General features: G+C 30.5%; 3 protein-coding genes across 3 annotated transcripts; 1 reads left to right on the top strand and 2 right to left on the bottom strand.

Annotated features, from left to right (window-relative positions):
• The first annotated feature begins 2412 nt into the window (after nt 1-2412).
• On the top strand, nt 2413-5439 carry LOC101508892 (uncharacterized). The gene is made up of 2 exons (XM_004505836.4): nt 2413-2636; nt 4058-5439. The coding sequence occupies exons 1-2, from the start codon at nt 2601-2603 to the stop codon at nt 4889-4891; spliced, it is 870 nt and encodes a 289-aa protein (XP_004505893.1). The 5' UTR covers nt 2413-2600; the 3' UTR covers nt 4892-5439.
• Nucleotides 5440-7954: 2515 nt separating this feature from the next.
• Nucleotides 7955-10006, bottom strand: LOC101509208 (large ribosomal subunit protein uL23-like). The gene is made up of 4 exons (XM_004505838.4): nt 9902-10006; nt 9742-9794; nt 8704-9067; nt 7955-8255 (listed from the first exon to the last, which is right to left on the bottom strand). Exons 2-4 carry the CDS (start codon nt 9752-9754, stop codon nt 8171-8173), a joined length of 462 nt encoding a protein of 153 aa, XP_004505895.1. The 5' UTR covers nt 9755-9794; nt 9902-10006; the 3' UTR covers nt 7955-8170.
• A 1921-nt stretch (nt 10007-11927) lies between these two features.
• LOC101509756 (nodulin homeobox-like) lies at nt 11928-22796 on the bottom strand. The gene is made up of 18 exons (XM_004505839.4): nt 22498-22796; nt 20519-20567; nt 20283-20408; nt 20047-20205; nt 19732-19815; nt 19527-19655; nt 18934-19152; nt 17155-17280; nt 16757-16852; nt 16284-16442; nt 15708-15999; nt 15478-15603; nt 15333-15402; nt 13800-13863; nt 12857-13384; nt 12738-12772; nt 12510-12616; nt 11928-12427 (listed from the first exon to the last, which is right to left on the bottom strand). Exons 1-18 carry the CDS (start codon nt 22506-22508, stop codon nt 12132-12134), a joined length of 2676 nt encoding a protein of 891 aa, XP_004505896.1. The 5' UTR covers nt 22509-22796; the 3' UTR covers nt 11928-12131.
• Nucleotides 22797-23448: the final 652 nt, after the last annotated feature.

Here is a 23448-nt window from a genome sequence, read left to right as displayed (position 1 = left end):
AAGAACCAGATAGAATTTAAATACATAGGGTTGTGGCTTGTATAAAAGATAGAACCGTATTTTAATTGTGTTTGATTTGTGAAACGGAAGAGATATATTCTAATGAAGTGGAAGAGTAACTTTTTGTAGGCTAAATTACATCTGTGGTCGCTTAACTTAATTTTAGGTAACGTTTTAGTTCTTTATCTTTTTTTTTCCCGATTTAGTCCTTTATTCCTAAAAATATCAAATAAAGTATGAAAATATGAGTTTATTTGAAGATTTGCGTTACGAATTTGATGAAATTTGTATTATATTGAAGAATATAATTAATTTTATAAGTTTTGATTGAATTTTTTTTTGAATTTTTGTATAAAAAAGGATATCATTGTTGAAATTTTAAAACATAAAATATCAAATTGTCACTTAAAATTAAAATAAAGGACCAAGTCGGAAAAAAAAAAAAAAAAAGATAAAGGACTAAAACGTTACCTGAAATTAAGTTAAAGGACCACAAATGTAATTTAGCCTTTTTTTACATAATATTTAATGTCAAATTAAATGAAAGGGTATCAATCTATTGAAGAAAGTGAAAATTATTTTGTAATTTAAAGTTGTAAAATAGGTAGATAATACTATAAAAAAGGAAACAAAAAGAACCATTAATTATAAAATTTAATATATAAGGAAATTTGACTGAGCATTTATGTGCATAATTGAAAAAAATTATATATATACATAGGGTTGTGGCTTGTATAAAAAGAATTAGAACCATTTATTTTAAAATTTAAGAAATTTGACTGACCATTTATGTTGCATAATTGGAAATATATATATATATATATATATATAGATATATATATAGGATTGTGGCTTGTATAACAAGAATTATAGATGTCAACGAGTTAAAAAAAGTTATTGATGTAAAATAACTTCATTATAAATTTATAAATTTGAATTAAAAATAGAATTAAAAATAGAATCAAAAGCAATGAACTATAAAAAAAAAAAAAAGACTAAATAGATATTTGATCTCTTAACTTAATTTTAACTTAATATCAGTTAACGTTTTAGTTTTTTATTATTATTATTATTATTATTATTATTATTATTATTATTATTATTATTATTATTATTATTATTTTCAATTCGGTCATTTATTTTAATTTTAAGTGACAATTTAATCTTTTATATTTTAAAATGTCAACAATGTTATCCTTTCCTTTTTACAAAAATTCATCAAAGTTCTCAAACAAAACCCACAAAATTAATTATCATCTTCAATATAATACAAATTTCATCAAATTCACAACTTAAATCTTTAAATAAACTCATATTGTCATTTTTTATTTGATGAATTTGATATTGTTGGAGATGAAAATATGAGTTTATTTGAATGTTTGAGTTATGCAGTTGATAAAATTTCATTATATTGAAGATGATTATTAATTTTATGGGTTTTGTTTGAAAATTTTGATGAATTTTTATAATTAAAAAGATAACATTGTTGACATTTTAAAACATAAAAGATCAAATTGTCACTTAAAATTAAAATAAATGACTAAATAAATAAATAAACAAATAATTAAAATATTAATTGAAATTAAGTTAAGGGACCGCAAATATTATTTAGCCTAAAAAAAATTATTAGAGAATGATTTTTTTTTTTATTAAAATTGAATCTTACTTAAAATCTAATTTAAATTATGTATCTTTAAAAGAAAATTTGCTTAAGTATTTTTAAACTAATTATATTCATTCCGGAAGTTATTTTTTATGAAGTAAAAAAAAAAACAATCCTAAAAGCTGATGAAAAATTCAATAAAATATTGTGTAACTCAATTTTAATTTAAAAACGAATTTGGATGAAATATATTTTCAATGATGTATAGATAGTTTTCACTTATATACCTTCTTACCAAAAACCATGAAGAAATATTAATTTTATTTTCGATAAAAATATAATTAATTGATTTTAAGATTGCCAAAATATAATTATTTAAAAAACCCATTATAGCCCAAAACCAAAATAATATTTCTAGTACTGCAGCATAGTGATATGCTTCTTACCTAACACTGTTTCATAATCCCAAACAGGTGGAATTATATCTTCACTAAATGTATTTAATTATTATTTATGAAGAGATATTGACATTTTATATCAAACCGCGTAAACACTAAACAAAAGAGATTTATTTTTTTTATAAATTTTAAATTTTTAATTCGACGATAAGAGGGAATATAAATTAGGAAGGTTTACCTGAAATAAATCATTGACCATAAAAATTAAATTACATAAAATAGACACGATTCCTAAAAAAGTGGGAGGATTTCAGGGATTTTCAAATCATATATTTCTTACTTAAATTTGGAAACTCCAATTTCTTCTCTGATGAAGATTTTAGCATTAAATTGATATGGACTTACTTCTGCGGATTTTTTTTACAAACCTTGGCTTGTTATTACCACCTTTTCTAATTATTTATTATTATTATTAGTATTAAATCTTATAAATAAAAGATGGATTTTTTTTCTCTATAAATAAGAGAGTATCTCTTTCTTGCCAACACTTTGAATTTCAATCTTCACTCTTCCCTTTCGCTCTCAAATAGAAGCAAAGTATGGAGGAACTGGATTCAGTTTTCATGTACCAAGAGGTGTGTGTTATTGCATATATGATTTTTTTTTTAATATATAGTTCATCTTTTCCATTAGTAGCTTCTTTCATATATTACTCTCTCTCTCATGATTAGTATTCTTTTTTAGCATTACTTTGGACTGTTTATCACTGTATGATTCACTATTTTCTTTTTTTCCATTCATTTATTTGATTTGAATAATTAGTCTTTTGGCAGAAGAATCAAAGTAACAAACCCGTAAAATATTGTTTTTTTATTTTTTTTTAACTTTTTTAGAATAAACGATAAATATTATTATAATTATTTATAGAATGAGGTTTTGAATTTGAGTCTGAACTCGAAATAAAATATCAATTAATTTAATAATATTATTATTTGGTAATTAAATTAAGAATTAAAAACCTATTTTTTCTATATTATAATTGAGTAATATGATTCATTAAATTGGATGGAGGCTGTAATTATTGGCACATTAATATTTTGTTTTTCAATATAGACTAATAAGAGGAGAATAGTTAATATTAGCATTATGTAGAAGGTTTAGATTGATTATCTTTCTGGCCGTAGCAATATTTTGTTATATTTTATTTAGCTTCCCACTAAATTTTACATTACTAATAATTTTTTCTCATAGAACTAAAAAGTTAAAACCAAAGCAAAAATTCTTATTACCTCACTCATCAAATAAATTGTATATCTCAGTTTTTTTAACACATTAATTTTTTTAACATTGACAATGTCAATGTTGGCCTTATTCTTTCCTCTATATGAAGTGTCTTGATTTCATTTTGTCAATAAAGGCACTTGCTTTTTCAATTATTCTCTTATAGTATTGAGAGTGTGTTGACATTCTTTTTGAAGATCTACTCTATATTCTTGTATTTTTATATGACTTAGACTTGTAATTCACTAAAAAAAATTACATTAATATTTTGTCTTCTCTACATTTGATTAATTAGAAAAATTTGCTTCTCTTTCATATTACATTGAAAGTTGTGTTTCATCTATGTTTTAAATAGAGATCAAATTTGTCTGTCTCTCCTATGCACTCTTTTATATATATAAAATAATACACAATAAATTTAAAATTTATTTATTATAATCAATACAATAGAATAATAATTATTAGATAATAATAAAATTAAAAATATTAAAATTATATTATTTATAAAAAAGAAAATGAAATTTTCAATATATAAAAAATTATTAAATAAAATAAATATATATTATATATAATTAAAAATAGTAAAATAACTGTAATTTTACAAAAATTACAAAGTAAAATTTCTACAAAATCACTCTAATTTGCCATTTACCACAAAATCAAACATGCAATAAAGTTTGATAACATTAAGTCATTAACTAGTTTGATATAGAAATGTTTCCATCAATTTGTTCTCTACAAAACCATCTAAAGTATTCCTTGTTTGATTTTCCAGAGAGAAAATGAACTAAGACAGAAGCTTCTAGATGCAACAGTTGAACTAGAAACAATGAAAAACATGAAGACAGAACTCTTCAACTTACTCAAAACAGCTTATCAAGAAAGAGATGAAGCAAGAAACCAGCTTCAAAAAGTAATCAACTACAACCTCATTCCAACAACAACTCCAATCCATCATTTACAAGAAATCTTTGTTCCAAATCCAAGCATTACAATCACAGAATCTAGTAGTCTCTCACATGGTTCACCACCAGTAGATTCATTCTTTGAACCTGTTTCTTCACCTGAATTCTCAAACAGCAAAATGGGTTATCTCAATAATCATCATAATTTTGTTCAAGTTCAAGACTTTAATTATTTGAACATGGCTGTTCCTATTGAAAAACCAATGTGTGATCCTGGAACTGTTGTTATAGATTCTTTAGCAGCAGAAAGAGTTTTGCCACAAAAGGGTAAACTTTTACAAGCTGTGCTTGATTCTGGTCCTTTGCTTCAAACAATTCTTCTTGCAGGACCACTTCCAATTTGGAGAAATCCACCACCTTTGCAAGATATAAAGTTTCAACCTTTGAACATCAAAGAGTGTGATAATAATAAGAATGAGACTAGAATAATTGAGTCTATTTCATTTCCACAAAAACAGAAGATTTCTTCAATTTTGCAATCTTCAAATGGTGTTTCAACTTGTTCTGCTTCTTCAATGGTTAATTTTGCTGGTAATCATCATCATGGTTCATTGAACAATACATGGAAGTTTTGTTCTAGTTCTAATTCTTGTTCAAGTCTCAGGATTCAATTAGAGTCGAGAAAGAGACAAAGGTATCAATGATTTTGATGAAGTTTTCTCCTCATAGGTTATTTTTTTTCACTTATGAAAATGGAGCTACAACAATTGGTGTAAATGGGATGGCAGAACATCCTTTTGATTGAACACTTTTTAGTTAGGATTTTTTTGGTTGAGAATGTTGAGATTGGTTCCTCTATGGCTACAATCTTTATCCAATTTTAACACTGCAACATCATACTGCAGCTGTAAAGGAGCTAAGCTCGAAGATGTTGAAGATGTTTTAGTTCTTTAAATTTGCAAGTTTAGGATTTTTTATTTTATGCCACTAAATCTAGTTTTCATCTTTGCGATGCAAACTTTTTACTATTACGAGTATCAAAATAACAATTTGTTATTTGGTTTAAATTTAGCATGAATTTATACTCTATCTATCTTGGAACTGTATTGGTGACAATTGGTGCAAAACTTTAATAGTGAAGTTGTTGATGAAGATTTTATGTAGCAAATTCCAAAACGTGTTGTTACACTAACCTTTAGGTTCAATTCGCCCCACCAATCATGCAAATGAGATAACCATTGAATCTTCTTTAGAGTGCTTTAGAAAACTTTGATATGATTTGTATTATCACATCAAGAGTATATTTCAATAGTATAGAATGTTTTTTTTATCCTTAATTCATGCATTAAAGAAGAATAAGATGACTTAGAATATAAGAATGAATGAGAAAAGTGGAGGGCAATCTCCAAATTTTTGCGTTTTCATTATGTCCAAAGTGACACTGTTTATAGAAAAATAATGTCATTTGAGAAAGAGGTACAAATTTTGGTTCTGTCATTCAGATTGTGAAAGAGTATATAGATATAATGTTCACATATTGATTGAATGGTTGGTTGCAACAGTCTAGTGGTTGTCTTGCGCCTCTGTCTCGCGCATGACTTTTCGTTTTATTTAACAGTTGTGCCTTATTGTTGCGCATACAGAACACAACCAGTGAATCATCAACAACATCATGTTAATTAGAACCAATTATATATACATATATTTATCAAGATTTTGAAAATATCTCATAATCTATCTTAAAATAATTGACTATTTCAATTTTCAATGTAGTTCTTTTTATTTATACATTTTTCTAAATATATATAAAATGATCAAATGATTCAATTATTTTGAGACCGAGAGTGGGTTGTAATTTTTTGTTTATTACATTTTGTATGTCACAAGAATCTCAATATTTAAACCTTTGATAGTTAGTACCTAAAACAAGACAAAGCTAGTTGGCAACCAATACAATGAAGATTCCTTAATATCATCTCCAAGTAAGAAAAATGAAGGTGAACAAAAACCAAGTAATGTGGACAGTTCCATTTGTTTGGGAGAGTTTGAAGAAGGGGAATGGCTAAAACATCTTCCAAATTGCAAACACAGTTTTCATGCTTCATGTATTAACAAATGGTTTCAAAATCATTCATCAACCTCTAAAGACATTTTCCACTCGCTTTGACAAAATTCTTGTTATTATTATTTGATAACAGACAGATACATGTCATGATAACTTAGTGAAGCAAAATCCAGATGCTATTTTAGGACTGTTTTTCTCAGTTTCTATATATACATCACAGTTGAAATTTGTAGATCAAGCATTAGATAAAAGTTAAGGTAAGGAATTCATTTTAATGCATCAAAGAAAACCATTTTAATGCCTACCTAAATGAATTCATTTAGTTTTCTAGTAAAATGCATCAAAGAAAGCCATCTTATTATAATCATATACTTTTGGTGATATTAAACTTTTTCAATTAAATAATGTTATGTTTTTAATTATAAACCATTTTTTATATTCTAGAAACCATAAAAAACAATAAGATATGTACATATTTTTTTATGACGACCAAATTACTCCATAATTTACTTTGAACTAAGTCATTTTGTTAAATAATTTATTATAAAAACATTACATTTTATTGATCTACACAATAATATATTTTACTATACATTTATGGCATTGATAATACACCATTATCCAATAAAGATAATTTGATAAAAATACTATTATCTCTCTTTCATTTATACATTTTTTTAAATACATGTGAAATAATTGAATAACTATTATTTTAGAATGGAGAGAGTAATTAATTAAATAACTTCAAATAAAAAATGATAATATTTTTAAAAATATAAGTAAATACCAAGTTTCAGCCATCAATCTAGCAAAAAATCATGTATCTTATAGAAAAAGCAAACATATAGAGACAAGCAAACATATAGAGACAAGGTTCCACTTTTTAAGATATTAAGTTGTAAAAAACAAGTTCAAGCTCATATATTGTCAAACTGAAGTGCAAGCTCCAAACTACTTATATTATTAGAGAACTAAGACAGATGTCAGATGTAGTATCACTTAGATACTTGAATTAAGTGAAATTATTAGATTTGTAATTCAAGTAATGTAACAATTGGATGTTATAACTAACTAACCAATCAGTTAGTTAATTGGTTAGAATTCAATTAGCATATGTATTAATTGATTAATAATGATTCATATATAAATAAACTTACAAGTTATGAAATAAAAAAACCTTTTTTTTTTTTATCTTTCTGTTGTTTAGTTTTACTAATTTATTTGAATACAAATTACAGCAATAAGCTAACCAATTGATACCAGATAACAAATATAACCATAATCAATTGTTTGGTTAACGAAATGATTTCAAAGGGATCATGGATACTTACAAAATAGTTTTAAATACCTTTATCTATTTGTTCCATGTCAGTCGCGGATTTTATCAACTAATCTGATACCAATGGGTACAGTTTCGTTTTTCGTGTACTGGGGCATTATTTTTACCCTGTGCCCAACAAATGTGGTGATTTACAGACTAATATGGACCGTGAAGCACAAACTTTAATCATTCATCATCAAACTCCCCCAACCTTGTTGCCCCCTCTTAATTTTAGTGCCTTTGTAATCTTTTCTTTTTTCTGGGAGCACCCTATTAATTTTAAAAAATAAAAAATCCCACCCTAGCACTGGCTATATATCCCTTATGCGTTGGTTCAGCTTTGAAAAATATGTTTAAACAAAACCCAAATTCTGAGAAAAGTTGAAAATTTTTAATGTGTGCTCATGTCAATCATCAATTTAAATAACTCTCCAGTCAAAATTGAAACACAAGGTCTGATAAGTGTCATCAATTGAAACAAAAAATACAAAACAACAAAGCACAAATTATAGAACTTATCCCTTTTCCAAAAGTTTCCATCAATGATCACCATAGAACTGTCTAACATCTAAATAGAACCAGAGAAAAGCCAGGTACTTAGATAATCCCAATCTTGTTTGCAACATCCAATGCATCGTAATCAGGAGTCAACCTAACATAGGCCTTTTTGGTACCATCAGGCCTGCAACAAATTCAGAATTCAAGTTTAGATATTGTAGCTGCAAACTCCATATTGAACTACATTAATTAATTAAATTGTACAGATAGTATTGTTCTGTGATATCCCTAAGCATTTTTCAAGATTTCATAACTGAAATTATCAACCCTGTGCTTTTGGACTCAAATTATTAAGTCATTAGGGCGGAAATGGTAGTAATATTGCCCAAACATATTCAGCAATAAAACAGAAAACTGTAAAAACCCAAATGATAGGGCGGAAATGGTTCAATAAGGCTGAGAAAAAGTAAATCTAAAAGACTAGAAATCATTTCAAAATTCATGTATCACCCCAACAAAACCTGCAAAGGATAGTGCGGTATGGAATTAACTACCAGTCTAAAACCGCTATTAGCCAAGATGAGCTATCAGACTATTTACTCGCATTAAAAAATCACTGCATAAATGCTCACCTGATCAAGGTGTTAACCTTCTTTGCCTGGATGTCATACATTTTCTTCACTGCATCCTTTATCTTCTTCTTATCAGCGCGCAAGTCAACAATGAAAACCAAGGTGTTGTTATCCTCAATTTTCTTCATTGCAGACTCGGTGGTAAGTGGGAACTTCAAAATCTGGTAGTGATCAAGCTTGTTCCTTGGTGTGGCACTAATACGAGGGTATTTTGGGTTCCTATCCTTTGTCTGTGTCTTTGGGCGATGGAAAGTGACAGAGGTACGGATCTTCTTGGCCTTCTTCTTAAAGGAAGGGCCTGACTTGACTGCCTTGGCAGTTTTCAAGGCCTGTGCCTTTGGATCAGTCTTCTTAGAAACATCAGCTGCACAAAAAGCCCCCCAATAAGTCACATAAAAAACAAATATCCAACAATTTTTTCTGCAATAGAATCTTCTCGCAAATTACATGTTTTATGAAACAATTTAACTTACAAAAGGTAGGCAATTGTATTACCAGTATTTGTGACAGCTTACAAAAACAGACTATGACGTGTCCATAACAGCTTATTTCAATAAGCTCGCTAATAACTTATGAAAACAGCTTATAAATCATGTTTAAACAGCTTGACTTTATTTTATGTTATGAAAGCTTAATTAATTTGTTTAACCTAACAGAGCAATAATACAAGAGCTTAACTATAATTCATGACGGAAAGCTTATAATATAACATTAACTATTTTAATTCATAAGATTTTCAAACATATAATGAAGTACTATAAATTCTTAACTATAACATTAACTACAATCATATGGTGAGCCAAAATAAATTCTTCCAATTTCCCTAAATTCAATCAAAAATAAAACGAAATGACAAATATTTCACAGAAAATCACAGAAAATAATGCACTACTCATGTTTTTCGATTCACAACATATTGATTAACTTTAGTTTAAAGTTTTCAATAACACATATTTTCCACTAGGAAAATTATCGTTGAAATGCGCACAAAACGGAAACGGAAAATTGAAGAGACAAAATAGATGAACGTGAAGTTACCTTTAGGAGCCATGAGTTGCGGGGAGGAAAGAAACTCTACCTGTTAAATAACCCTAATTCATGAAGAAAAAAATATAAAATAAAAAATCTGCGATATTTTAATGAATGAACGAGTGAAACAAAGCAATTAGCAGAGAGTAATAGAGGAAGTGTCACATACCTGTGCGTCGGAGGAAGAGGAACAAGCCGGTTCTAGGGTTTACCGGTTTGGCGTGTAAGAAATATATACGAACTATTTTCTAGTCGAGTAATGAAAACGGGCCCGGATCGGCCCATTTTGTGACGGATCGAGTTAGAAGGATCCGTTTCAAATCCAGTTGGAGTCATGGTCCAGCCCATGTTGAGTAGAAACTTTATGTGGTTTATATGAATATAAGGAAGAGAGAAATATTAAAATTTCCTTTTGCTAGTTTGGATTAATAGAAAATTAAGTAGAGATAAATTGGGATTAAATTTGCATTAATAGAAATAAAATCTTTGAAAATTTGTGTACAAATTGAAAGAAAAAATTATATTTTAAATAAATAAATATTTTAGTTTTTGAATTTGTAAAGATCGGTTTTAATTATTCTTTATATTTATAAAATAATTTAAATTAAAATGTATCAATTAATATAGTATATTTTTTTCCTTCAAATTTTGCACTACAAATTTTTAAATTTTTTTGTTTGTTTTAGTACATAAAATGACTATTTAAGTCAATATAATATACAAAATGAAAGACATACCATAAGATTAAATAAACCATTATTTTTACTTTTAAACAATGTGAAACAAAACTTCCTGTATAACACACTATACTCATTACCAAACATAAAAACTACCATGTTTTTTAATTCTACTCACCTTATTTGTGTCTCATTGTTTGGCTTATTGTATTATCATCTTTGCAAGTTGCAACCAATCTTAAATATTCTTGAAGGTGGTATAATTTTGTATTTAATAGTACATTTTACTTATATGTTTATTATATATGTATTGTATAAATATATTTATGATAAATAATATTGACTCCACTTCCCGAATCCGTCATTGACCACATGTAGGTGATTTGAAATAAATGTGGACGACTCCAACTTTGCAACACAATCAAAATAGTGGAGGACTTGATAAGGGATGTTAACATCTCATTATTTTTTTCATAGAGATCAAATATAGATTAATCAAAGCAAAACAAAAAAATAATTACATGAAAGTGATAATAAAATTGATTTAACTGCTTTTCTAGTCATTTTTTTTTTAAATTCTCAAAGAATATAAACCAAATAATTTATAAATAAGTTTTTCAACTGCGAAACAAACCCTTCTAAGGATTAATTAAGGAAAAGTAACAAGGTGGAAGATGCTATGCCACTTAAATCATTGCTTATCGGGGATATGCCTTGGAGCGGTGGCCGGAAGGGAAAACAATGGTGGCCAATGTCCCACGCCGACAAATAGGTCAATTTCTTCTTTTTCTTTGAGGTGTTTTTACTATTTCATAACTCAACCTTTATCATCAAATCTTAGCCATTATAAAAATAAAACTAAAATAAACAAAGTTATATCAATTGTAATTAGTTGATTTTGCATTAGTGTACAGTTTCAAATCGGTATACCTAAAACATTGCCTTAATAACACTTACTCTTCCTTCCCTTCACTTTTCATTTACCTTTTTTCCTTTCAATTTCCCGTCATTCAATTATATTCCGTTCATCATCACTTGAAGCAAACATTTCAGAAAATAAAGTTTTTTACTATCTGGAGAGCATGTTATTTACAATTCCACTCCGAAAGACGGTAAGAAGTCACGAGGAATGCAAAGGACATAAATCTTGAAGAACAATTTGAATCTACTCCAATAGTGCAAATTTACCTTGATATGAATTCTCATTTCAATCAAAGAATATATCGTACTCTACTATCCTTTTTCTCACAGTCATCTAATAGTATCTTATACTAAATTTTATATTAAATTTTATCAATATTTTCCATAACCTAGTAATTTGGCTAGAGACATAAAAGAGTTACATGTAGGAGATCTAGTATTCAATCTCTAACTATGTTCTATAAAAAAAAATAAAAAATCATCATTACTTTTTCTTCATTAGTTATTTGATGTAGTCATTAAAATAATAATAATACATTTAATTTCTTGAAATGATCATTTAAATTTCTTCGATCAATCAATTTACACATAATAGGATATTTGTAAATCATCATCAAATAAATTTCCTATTAATTAAACCAATTTTAAAAAATTTCAAAATTAAAGGTTTCATAGTTCACACAGTTTAAAATTTTGATATTTTAACTTGTTTTAAGTTAAAAATAAAAAAAAAATGAACATTTCAAAAAAGTTGGTTTGTATGGGGTCACTTTACTGCTAGTATTTTATAAAACCTTGTGCTCACTCAGGCTGAAGTACAAGAATTCTACGTGAATCCCACAACACTCTCATGGCACCTAACTTTTTTTCAGCCTCTGCAAATGAAGTACCAATAGCTTCTGATGTGTAGGGTAGCTTCATCCCTTTATCAGCATATAGCTCATAAACATCCATAACATAGATTCCTAATTCCTCCAAGTTCTTCCCATGCCACTTGCCCTTCACCTGAACTACCTTCCCTTTGCCAATCTCCTCTCCTCTCACATTTACAAGCACAGCACGCTGACCGACATTGCAGCGAACAATTTCTAGTGGACCTGCATCAACAAATTCGCAAGTTAAGGTTCACAATTATAACCAGAATTTCTTCTCCGGGATTTAAGATGTTTTCTTGCTCACCAAGATTGTCAGGTGAGTCAGAGGACACTTTTACTGGCCCTTTTTGCTTATCTGGCACTGAATTATCCTTGGCTGTCCGGGCTAGCTTAGCTTTTCGATTGTTCAACCTGATACGGCAAACATGAAATTCCACAACAAATCAATTTGGCAATAAAATAAATTGACATATCAATGTCCAAAAACTGCAAATAAATATTTAAACTGAGAAGAAAGAGGGTGTAAACTAACCAATTTTTAAGCTGAGAGGGTGTAATCTCTGAACCCTGGTAAACATAAAGAAGTAACGTCTTAAAGAAGTAAACGAGTCAAAAAAAATAATAATTATCGGTTTAGCTGAATTTACATACATGTTGACTTAATTTATCAGCCCATGATTTAAGTGAAGCTGCATTTCGCTGCATATCCGGCTCATCCAAGAGTGCTCTCTCAATCAATTTCACCATTTTATCATTCATTATAGTTCGCTTCCGTTTTCTCCTTTGTACAGTTTCCACCTTTTCTTCCTCTGGAGTTTCTCCAACTGCAACCTTTCTATGACGCTCCGTGGATTTTGACTCGCCTGCATGATCAAGGACATTCTTTCCTTTTGCAGAACTGGTATCTGAACCACTTGTTTCGGCATTCTGAGCATCCTTGTCTGTATCTCTTGCTCCTCTTAACACAGTTTTACTAGACATCCCTTTACCATCTACCTGATGTTGCCTATTTAAGTCGTCTCCCAGAATTGTGTTTTCTATTCTAGTATTATGCTGACCTATGCATGGAAATGAAGAATTCTCGGACATTCCCTCCTTCAAGTTACCGACTTTCTTATCAACTTCAGAAGATTCTTTTACTTGCAAAAGCGATGAGCGGATCCCAATACTCTGAGCCTCCTACAGAAAATCGAACTTTATTGTTCAAGTCATTACGTAGATGACAAGCCAAAACTAAGTAACCAAATAACACAATTTGAGTATTTGATTTTTAACATTCAAAGGTGTAACTAGTTCCAAAGATAGATCAATTTTAATTATATTTCCATTGGCACAACAACTATCATAAATCATAACTATTATAAAAAACCAAGTAGGCCTACGATGTGATCCCATACTGAGGTTAAAAAAACTTCGCACATGTCTGATAATGTTCATTGACGAGTTTAGAAAACTTATCCCAGTCCCAGGATAATGATTCCTCAAATTTTCTATCCTGAGTTTCACCAGCATAACAGAAGCAAAAAGCTTTTAAGAAAATAAACTATAAACAAACTACATTGTTAACAGCTTGGATATAAAGAAAAATATTTACTTGAACATGATTTTCCCCAAAGCCATTAGAAGTAAACTGTTCTTGTATTTCACGAAAAAACACCCTGCAAGCAAATTTTGAACATATAAGATTTTTCAACATATAAGATATAAATAAGGTTTAACTACATTTTTTATCCCTTTATTTTCACCTGTTCAGGGAATTGGTCCCCCCATTTTAAAATCCCTCAATTTTGGCCCCACCCTCAAATCTCTGGCACAAAAATGGTGATGTTGACATGTTTTAAATGGTGTTGCAAACGATCTGATAATGTAGAATCATCCAGATCAATTATTTATTTACATCTCATTAATTAAATTACAAAAATGAATCATTCATGAATTTGAAAATGAAATTATTAGGGGGGTTTCTTGATAAGTGTTGATCATTTCACATCATCAAATTGTCTGTCGTGTTATTTAAAACATGTCATGTCATTTTTTAGTCCAAAAATATGGAGAGACAAAAATAGAGCAATTCTAAAATAGAGGGACCGATTACGTTTGCGGAACAAAATAGGGCGACCAAAACTACAATTAAGCCTATAATTTATAATAAAATTGATTTTACAACCAATAAGAAATAATGTGTTAGAAATAGTTTGGTAGAGAATATGCTTCTCAATTTTTAACAAGGCTTGCACAAATTTGAATTTTCATAAACTCCTTTCTGTGCCATAGATAAATTTGCAAGTGGATATTTAAACTATGATGTCAAAATTTGACTTTATTGTTGGCATGTCCCCACCGTGTAAACTTTATTCTGAAAAGCAGGCAGTTACGAACATCTCCTCAGATTAGTTTCTACTTTCTATATTATTATCATGATTTGTATTAGAATTAGTCAGATGTAAAATATGCTGTTGGGATTAGTCACATGTAAAATATTCTATTGTCTAGTTAGTTGCTAATGGGATTAGAATTAGCAATCACATTAACTTGCATTTATTTTAAACATATTATAAATACAAATTTGGGAAGGAGGAAATTTTTATTAATCAAAGTGACACTAATATTTACAACTGTCCTCGAGGAGATTTGAACTTGGTACCTCAAATTTCAAGGCTTAAGCTCTTACCACTGAACTAGCACCTCAAATATTTAAGTTACATAATATTTTCATCTTTATTTATCTAAAACTCGTAACTTCAACATTGAGTATTTCAATATTTCCCATCCTCTCCCCCTAATATTTGTTGGTCGTCTACCAGTGGTACCAAAATAAAAAATGCGAAAGATGAAGTTTTCCCAATTTCCTCTGGTGCCAAAATAAAAAACTTGTCTATTTTCCACAATAAGCTTTGGAAAAATTTAAATTTTATTCTAGCGACATAAGGAGATGCCTTTAATGCCACTCTGATCATCAAAGAATCATTATATATGTGGCTAATACACAATTAGGAGTGGAAATAGGTTAGGTTTTGCAAGGCCCAAGCCTAGCCTGATAAAAAAAAAGGTCTAAGCCTGACCTGTTATCTTCCATAGGCTTACTATAATTAACACTAAAAAGAGAACTAAAATAGGGACAAGTTACCTTAGAAGTTGGACATCTTCCTCGTTTAAAAATTTCGGCATCAAAGATTCTGCATGACTTAACAAAGAGCCTACAAAAGAAAGTTATTTGTAAGAAAGTAAGAATATATTGCGGATAATTCGAAATAATTTGAGAAAATCATTACGTAGGTTCTTGCAAACAGTAGCAGCTTTAGGAGCATCAGATGGGAAAGAAAACCCAGGCAGCAAATTAGATAGATCCTCTTGCAGGCACTCCAGGACCTTGCGAATGAAAAAGTTCCTCTCCTGTTCTGCAGAGTAAACTTAAAATGAAAATTGATACAAGGAAATATATACAGCTGCCAAACAATCAAATTTATAGTAAACATTAGCATGTATTTGGCAAAGAACCAACCTTCACAATAGGTGGGAACAAAACAATGAAGATTTGCAATGACCTTGACAAATAATGATGTCCTATGATGTGCATAAGAAGCAGAAGGCGTGATGTTAGGTATCAGATGCAATTCCAAGACTGTTGAGTTCTGTAGATCCATTGATGAACTATTATCCAAAATCCATCCAGCTGTAGCAAATACATCATATTCAACACTTGCATCCTCCTCCATTTCTATGACATTAGATGAGCACCAAGAGGATAAAAAATCCACATGGGAGAGTGATATTATTGCTGTCAGAACTTTAGTCTGGAATCACATGCAAAGGATCCAAATCAAATTCCTAAAGGGTCATTAATTGCAAATAATGCAGATGAACATTTGACAAATCAAAGAAATTGCAGATAATACATCAACTGTAATCAATCAGAAAAACGAAGGGACATTAATTGATTGTATGTGTCTCAACTAAAAAACTACAGTAAATGGAAAAAAAATAACCACCAACAATAAGCATTACAGAGACAGAGCGAGTGGACTCCAAATCAGTAAAGCAAGTTATCCTTAATATTATTCACATAATGATAACTTACAAAATAAGTTGTGATGAAAGATCGAAAGTGTGAATCATCCGTGAAAATGTCAGCTAGACGCATTGCATTAAGCTGTAAAAGCCCTATTGGGTATCTTCTATTAGTAGTAGTGAGATGCCCAGGGTTTCTTCCAAAAGCAGTCTTCAACAAGTCCAAAATCTAAATCATGAAAATAAAACTAGAATTAGGAACTAATAAGAACCAAAATATGAACACGAAATATTATATTAGATTGATACTACTGAAACAACTAAACCAGAGAAATAAATCCCTATCACAGAGCAATAATAAAAATGGATGGAGATAGCTGTAGAAATGACAATGGCACTCTCAAGAAGAGAGAAACCTTTTACTGAGATAGGAACCGTTCCTACACCCAGCACCTACAGTTTCCCACTTCATACGTCTAAATAAGCCATTACGTTATTTGCTCCCCACCAAATTAATAATTGGCCTATAAGCTAAAAACAAACCTCCAAAGCAACAGATTTAGCCAGATCTAAACTTTGTGCGGAGGTGGCTACTTGATCAAGATAAGAAATGCTTTCTGCTTCACATAAACTCAGCAGCTGCATAAAGAAAGTGGCGACAGTGTTATTCATTCATAATAGGCATAATTTTGAAAATAGGAAGACAAAAAAAAACTGCCAACAGCACAAAGTTCCCACCATCATGATGTCTAGGGAAGGTAAAAAACACATGGACTTACCTCCATGACAGAAGACTGTTTCTATAACTAGAATATGTGAGCAACAGGTAACATGGCAGCAACCAAACAGTTGTGCCAAGATTTACCCTCTAATTTGAACAAATTATGAATTAGGTAAAATTCAAAAGCAGGCATATGTATCAGATTTTCCACATGACTCACAATGGATAGTATTTTGGCTTTCAGCCTAGAAATTCCAGCCACAATCCTAGTTGGAAAAGATGGTTGAATGTTTAACTTCAAGATAGATTGAGCAAGGAAAAGAATGCTTCCCTTTCCACACAGTTCCTGTAACCAAAAATAAAATAAGCATACAGTTCATATATGCAAGTATAGTGGGTAATTCATTGCATCAACCAACCAAATAAGTAGAATGATATTAATCATCTATTCATCTTTCATAGTTTCTAAGCTGCAAGTAGCCAGTTCATCAAATGAAGTAGTTGGCATCATGAATTCACACTTCTCCCCTTGGTTATACATCCTTATTGGTGTACCACCTTTCTCTTCGGGTAGTTGATTGATCAGCTTTTAACAGAGCAACAAAAAAAAGTGTTTAAGTTGTATTCTAGATAAGCAAGGTGAAATGGCTGGGATGAAAATAGATTCGCAAACCTAGAAGTGTTTAAGTTGGAACTAGTGTATACTTATCTTCCAGTAAATTTATAAAGTTGGAACTAGGAATCGTGTCTATTTTAGATAGAAGTGTCTAACTTGACACTAGTGTATACTTATCTTCCAGTAAATTTATAAGGCATATAATATAACTTTTATCTATCTAATGATTGAATGAATATTATCTATAATGTTGATCTTACATCTCAAATTTAAAAAAAATAAAAAAATAAAAAGACAACAAAAAGCATAGATGTAATAACCAGTTTAGACCAGCTAGTCTGATGGTTTGGGCTGGGATTATGTAGGTCTGGGCCACTAACTGGATCGAAAAATGTATTAAAACCAACGAAAACTGATTTTACTAGGCCGGTTGGTATAAAACCAATGGCTCAGATAGTTTAAGCCAAGTCATCCTATTTTTATATGTTTTTGCTTTTTTTATTTCGTGTGTATGCATCACCTTTATACAATTGTACATGAATATATGTGTGTGTCTATGTGCAATTAGAAAAAACCTATCAACAATTCGGAGTGCTAGCAACATGCTTTCAAAATTGGCATCGCTATTTTGTAGTGGACTCCACATACATTTGACAACCATATATATTTTTTTTAGTACAATGCACCCATATAACTTTAATCAATAAAAGATTGGGTTAGAAGGAGTTTTAGAGAGGTGTCCCTAACATTTCCCATTAATGATTATTAATTTTGTTAAGTGGTTATTTGTTCTCTTCAAATAGTTAGCAATTATAAATGATGTTATATTCTATATTAAAATTGTAAAATTAATCATATATTTTCAAATTTCTATTCTGTATGGCTTTCATTTTTTCAAAAAATTCAAGTATGAAATTAACAGGTTATGAATTTTTTAAATTTTATAATATATATACTGGTTCAAACGATTCGACCAATTTCACTGATTTGATTTGTAATTGCTCTGGTACCCTAACTAAGTCAATGAACAGTCCAAATTTTTTAATATTGACAGAAAATGTGAAATTAGATAGTTCCAATTTTCTTTTAGTTCAAACTTTTTTATATTCACAAAATACATATTAGAGCATTTGTTGGTATATCTAATGGAATATAAAACAATTTTGGACCATTGTAAATTTTTATGCACCTATCTGACACAACTTTTAATCCAACTGGATTTCATGGGAAAGTCATCCCATCTCATGAAAAGTTATTTGTTAGTGTAAGATTGATTTTGATTTAAACCAGTGTGTTACTCCAAATTTTGATACACAAATTTAAAGACATAATCACATCTTGATGTGTTACTCCAAATTTTTAAAGAAGTCTAATTAGGAAAACCTTATTCATGAGCAGGCGCTCCTTAAACAATTTCTGCTGGCACAGTGATTGAATAAACTGTAGAGAAGCCTCGCATTGCTGGCAGAGAAAATACACTACTTGTTCAGCCGAAAGATTTGATTCCATGGAAAAATCTTTGTAGCAAGCTATCAATGTAATCTCAAGACTCCTAACAACCACGCGAACTGATCCAAAAGCTGCATCCATAAATAAGTCAACCTATCACAGAAAGAATTATAATTAGCCACAGTATAAATGGGATATATTATATAGTAACATTGAATTTGTGTCATGAGAATAGAGATTATACAAGAAAAACAATTAACTAACTGGAAAACAATTCTATATGACGGTATTGTGTCCTTTTTCAGGATAAAGAAACAAATTGACACAAAAGTCCCATTTTATAGTTCATCACATTTGAGAGATAAGTATAATGGAATTTAAATATTTACCCATAAAAAGGATCTAAAAAAATGTAAATGATAAATATATCATGAAAAACATTTTCTGCCAGCCATGTCCAATAGACACTGACAGAATAGTAATTTTAAAACTAGCAACTAAAGCAAAAAGTAGAGGTGAACTTGTACCTTTGGATGAGCAAGCAAAATATTGGCAATATCTTGCGACTGTGTCGATATAAACGCTGTTAATAGATGTAAGTTGCATGCTACGAGAGCGGAATGTGAAAGGTACCTAAGACTAAAAGCACGATCTTCCTGCAGCACGAGCGCAAACTCAATACAGATAAACGGTACAGTATATTAAAATGCAGAGATAAGAACTGAAGAAAACCTGTCTGTGTGTACTAAGAATAATAAGCATGTAGAAAACCAAATCAATCAGCTGTTCCACCACTTTCACATCATGTAGAAAAATCTGTAATCATATTCCACATACCGAAATCAGAATTTACATCTAACTTTTGATGGTTAGCAGATCATTATTTAGTAGACAAAAGACATTGTTCAAACTTTTGATGAATTTCAATAATATTCAACTTTTAGATAAGATAACATGCCTTTTGCATAAAATCAAACGAGCACAAAAAACCACAAGAAGCAAAATACAATAATTGTTAATAAGATCATAAGGATTACTACTGTTGACCTGATCAAGTTTAGGAAGTCGGGGGGCTAAATCACACAAGGAATGCAACAAGCGAATACCACAGAGCAAGTATCTGAACGTAGTTTCCCCTCTTCTAGAAAAGATTAGTGCTGAAGTAAGATGCAATGGAAGAAATCTTGCAAGCTTGGCCATATCAATCTGTTCACAAATAAAATTTAGAAAGAGAAGTCTGATGAAAATATAAAATAAAATCAAGATGATAAGAATTAGACGACCTTCAGCTGCACTCCTTTTCCAGTAAGATAGTGAATAGTAAAATTTTCAGCATCTTTCAATAATCTATAGAGGTCCCGAGAGTTGAGTCTGTGCAATTCATTCACTGCTGATATCAAGTATGTCGCCTGTTCAAGCAAATAAATGGAACTTATTCAAATTCCTATCGTGAAAAAAGTTGACGTGGGGGAAAAAAAAGTCTCATAGATCTTAGTCACATTCAGGTGGTTGTACTTGCCTGTTTACTGCTTTGAGATGGTTCTTCCTCGGCAATCCTCATTCGAGTTCTGGCAAATTATTATGAATACAGAACAGCCGTGTGTCAGCAAAATAAATCAGAAAAATTTGATGAGTGGATATATAGCACAAGTAATCAGTAATCCAGTATGCATGAGCAAGCATAAGATGGTCTTAAATTTTAACTTTGGAAAGAGAAGCAGCTAGTTTATGATAGTAGGCCTACACTGCATCAGAAGAAATAAGTAGGGTCCTATCTTGTAGGAACTATGTCAGAAGAGAGTTACTAGTCTCTCAGACACTTGGGTATCAATACCATTGTTAAAACACTTTAAAACCATTCACAAGCTTTTGAGATAGTTGGTGCTAGATATGGTATCAAAGACTTCATGAACAAGTGGTCTAGAGTTCAATCTTTGTCACACCTATTCTCCTAATTAAAAGCAGAATTTCATCATAAGGTGACTCGACCTGTGCATTATCAACATTTTGTGACCAAAAGACTATTGCATGAAGGACCATTTTAGATATATAATGTCAAACCATTCATTTGTGTTCACCCAACACCTTAGACTATTACAACCATTGTTCCATGACAACCATTTCTTTAGTCTCCATCCTTGACCTCTGTTCCTATATTGCATTGGTACAGAACTAGGGGTTGGGAGTTCAATTCCATAAAATTTATACTCGCTGTGACTTCTTTCTGATTCAGTTCAATTAGTTTGTCAGAGCCACAAAGAATGACAGAAGGTATCATCAAGAATGATCTAATATTTTATTCTGTAATAAAAGCACAAGCTTTTTAGCACTTTTTAATTACTGTAGCTTGTACAGTCAAAGAAGAATTGGCTTCCTTTCTAGAAAGCTTCAGATATGCACTATATGTATCCTGACATTGAAGATTGAACATAAATCTAAAAGTGTGGGAGCATGAAACACATGACTTACCAAGCAACAAAATAGCATCAGAAAGTAGTGTCTATATCTGACCAACTCCACTTTTCACCTTCAAAATTTTAACTACTCCAAAAGAATTTTTTTTACACACTCACTACTTTGCTTTCATTGAGCAACCTAACCTTGGAATGCGTAGCTAAAATGTTGGTTCAAATTAACCAATAGGTTGCAAAAACTCTTCCATTACCATCACAAACTCATAACACATGTCCTCAAAGCCAGAATTCAGCTATTCAATTCAAGGCTGTATATAAAAAGGGTAGATTAACAGGGGCGTGTGTCAATGTGAGATTTATAACTGCTACAACCCTTTATTGCTTTAATAATACTCACTTCCCTTCTATATGCATATAAGGAGATTAAAGGTAGACCGCTATACGTGGACTTGTTTGTATCAAATCATCCCAACTCCTTCAAGTTAAAGTCAACAACACATACATTCTTAAGATGTTTTCCATTTATTTAAGTGACTTTTATGTAAGGTTATTACAAATTTTAGCACAATAAGTAAAATAATATTTAGCATGAGAAGAAATTAGACTTGTATAGTACTACTGCACAAAACTTGCTATTTGTCATCACTGAAATTCTGGTAGATGGGGATGCCATGTCCCCCTTGTGCGTTATCAGCTATGTATGATACACGTACATTTAACCAATTTAAAATACGGCTTTTGCACAATATGTAGCCTCGCCATTTACTTTATTTTTTGGCAAAACCACCTAGAAGGCTGTGCATCAAATGCTTTAAATAATCTCAGGCATGCATTCATGTCCGCTCGAGAGTTTCCTAACCAAGAAGATTATGCAAAATATCTTCTTTTTCATACAATAAAGAAGATCATACAAAAAGAATGCGTTCATATTTCTTACCACTGTTTCTTAATTCAATACAATAAAACCAAAATTTAGGTCACACAAACCAAATCACGAGAAGTTCACAATTCAGGTTGGAAAAAAGCAAACCCTAGGTATTTTACATCATTTGCAATTTCGTTGCCAACAAAATATAATACTGACCTGAACGCCATAGATTAGCTACTCATTAATGCAGTATCTACCTGTGTTGTTTCAAAACCGATGTAGCATATGCGGGTGGAGAGAGAGAGAGAGAGGAGGGAGGGGGTTAGTTCAAAGGGGCATAACTAATGTGAAGGTTTTATCGAGTCATCCAATACCCAATATCTTTACAAGTAGATCTGCGCACAAACATTACCTCACATTTGCACGGGTTTTTCCCTTTGACTACAACTGGTCCCACCTTGTTTTCAATAGACCTGCACTAAGATTCTTCCACGTAATCGGAGATCTAGAGTGACGTGTTTCGCAATGACGTGCAAAAAATCACTTTTCTATCTTTATGGTCCACGTGTCGTATTATATGCTTAATCAGTTGACATTTTAGTAGGTTAGAATTTTAGACTAACATTTGAAATCAAGTGTGTGTATATATATATATATCAACATGACACTGACATTAAGTCGTCATTCTGTCCATGTAATTGACCTTACATAGTCAGAAAAGGTGCTTATTGTTGTAATGTACATTAGTATGACAAAACATGGTTTGGTTTTATTGGTGTCAACAACATCCAAACCAACTCTAGTCACATTTTAAAGATTTTATTTTAAAATAAAAATAAATAAAAACAAGAAAAAGAAAGATAACAAAGGGAAGGGGGCAAAATCTCCAAAAAGACAGATAAAATAAAAATTATTTACTAGTTAATGTCCATATCTACCCAAAGAGACTTCTGAAAATAATCCATAAACAACCATGGACACCAAAGAGAAGCCACGAAAAAAAACATTTACCACATAGCAAGTCTAACAATAGAGATTTCCACCTAAATATTAAAGTTTAGTTTTCTCTAAATGCTTAGTTATAGTAAATGCTCCTAACATAATCTGAGCACAAAAAAACATTCCATCCCCATCATGTTGTGCATCACTCAAAATCATATTGCACCT

This window comes from Cicer arietinum, chromosome 6 (genome assembly GCF_000331145.2).
Source record: "Cicer arietinum cultivar CDC Frontier isolate Library 1 chromosome 6, Cicar.CDCFrontier_v2.0, whole genome shotgun sequence".
Lineage (NCBI taxonomy): Eukaryota > Viridiplantae > Streptophyta > Magnoliopsida > Fabales > Fabaceae > Cicer > Cicer arietinum.
Note: the sequence above shows the minus strand (reverse complement) of the source record. Positions and strands in the feature narration are given on the sequence as shown.

Excerpts from the sequence above, each read along its gene's own strand:
- LOC101509208 (XM_004505838.4), bottom strand. Across the intron at positions 8,256-8,703 it reads AAGGTTAACACCTTGATCAG|GCCTGATGGTACCAAAAAGG; the intron begins GTGAGCATTTAT and ends AATTTGTTGCAG.
- LOC101509756 (XM_004505839.4), bottom strand. Across the intron at positions 15,604-15,707 it reads TGTTCCCACCTATTGTGAAG|AACAGGAGAGGAACTTTTTC; the intron begins GTTGGTTCTTTG and ends TTTACTCTGCAG. Across the intron at positions 12,428-12,509 it reads TGACTCACCTGACAATCTTG|GTCCACTAGAAATTGTTCGC; the intron begins GTGAGCAAGAAA and ends TTGTTGATGCAG.
- LOC101508892 (XM_004505836.4), top strand. The coding sequence starts at position 2,601 with ATGGAGGAACTGGATTCAGTTTTCATGTACCAAGAG. Across the intron at positions 2,637-4,057 it reads CAGTTTTCATGTACCAAGAG|AGAGAAAATGAACTAAGACA; the intron begins GTGTGTGTTATT and ends TTGATTTTCCAG.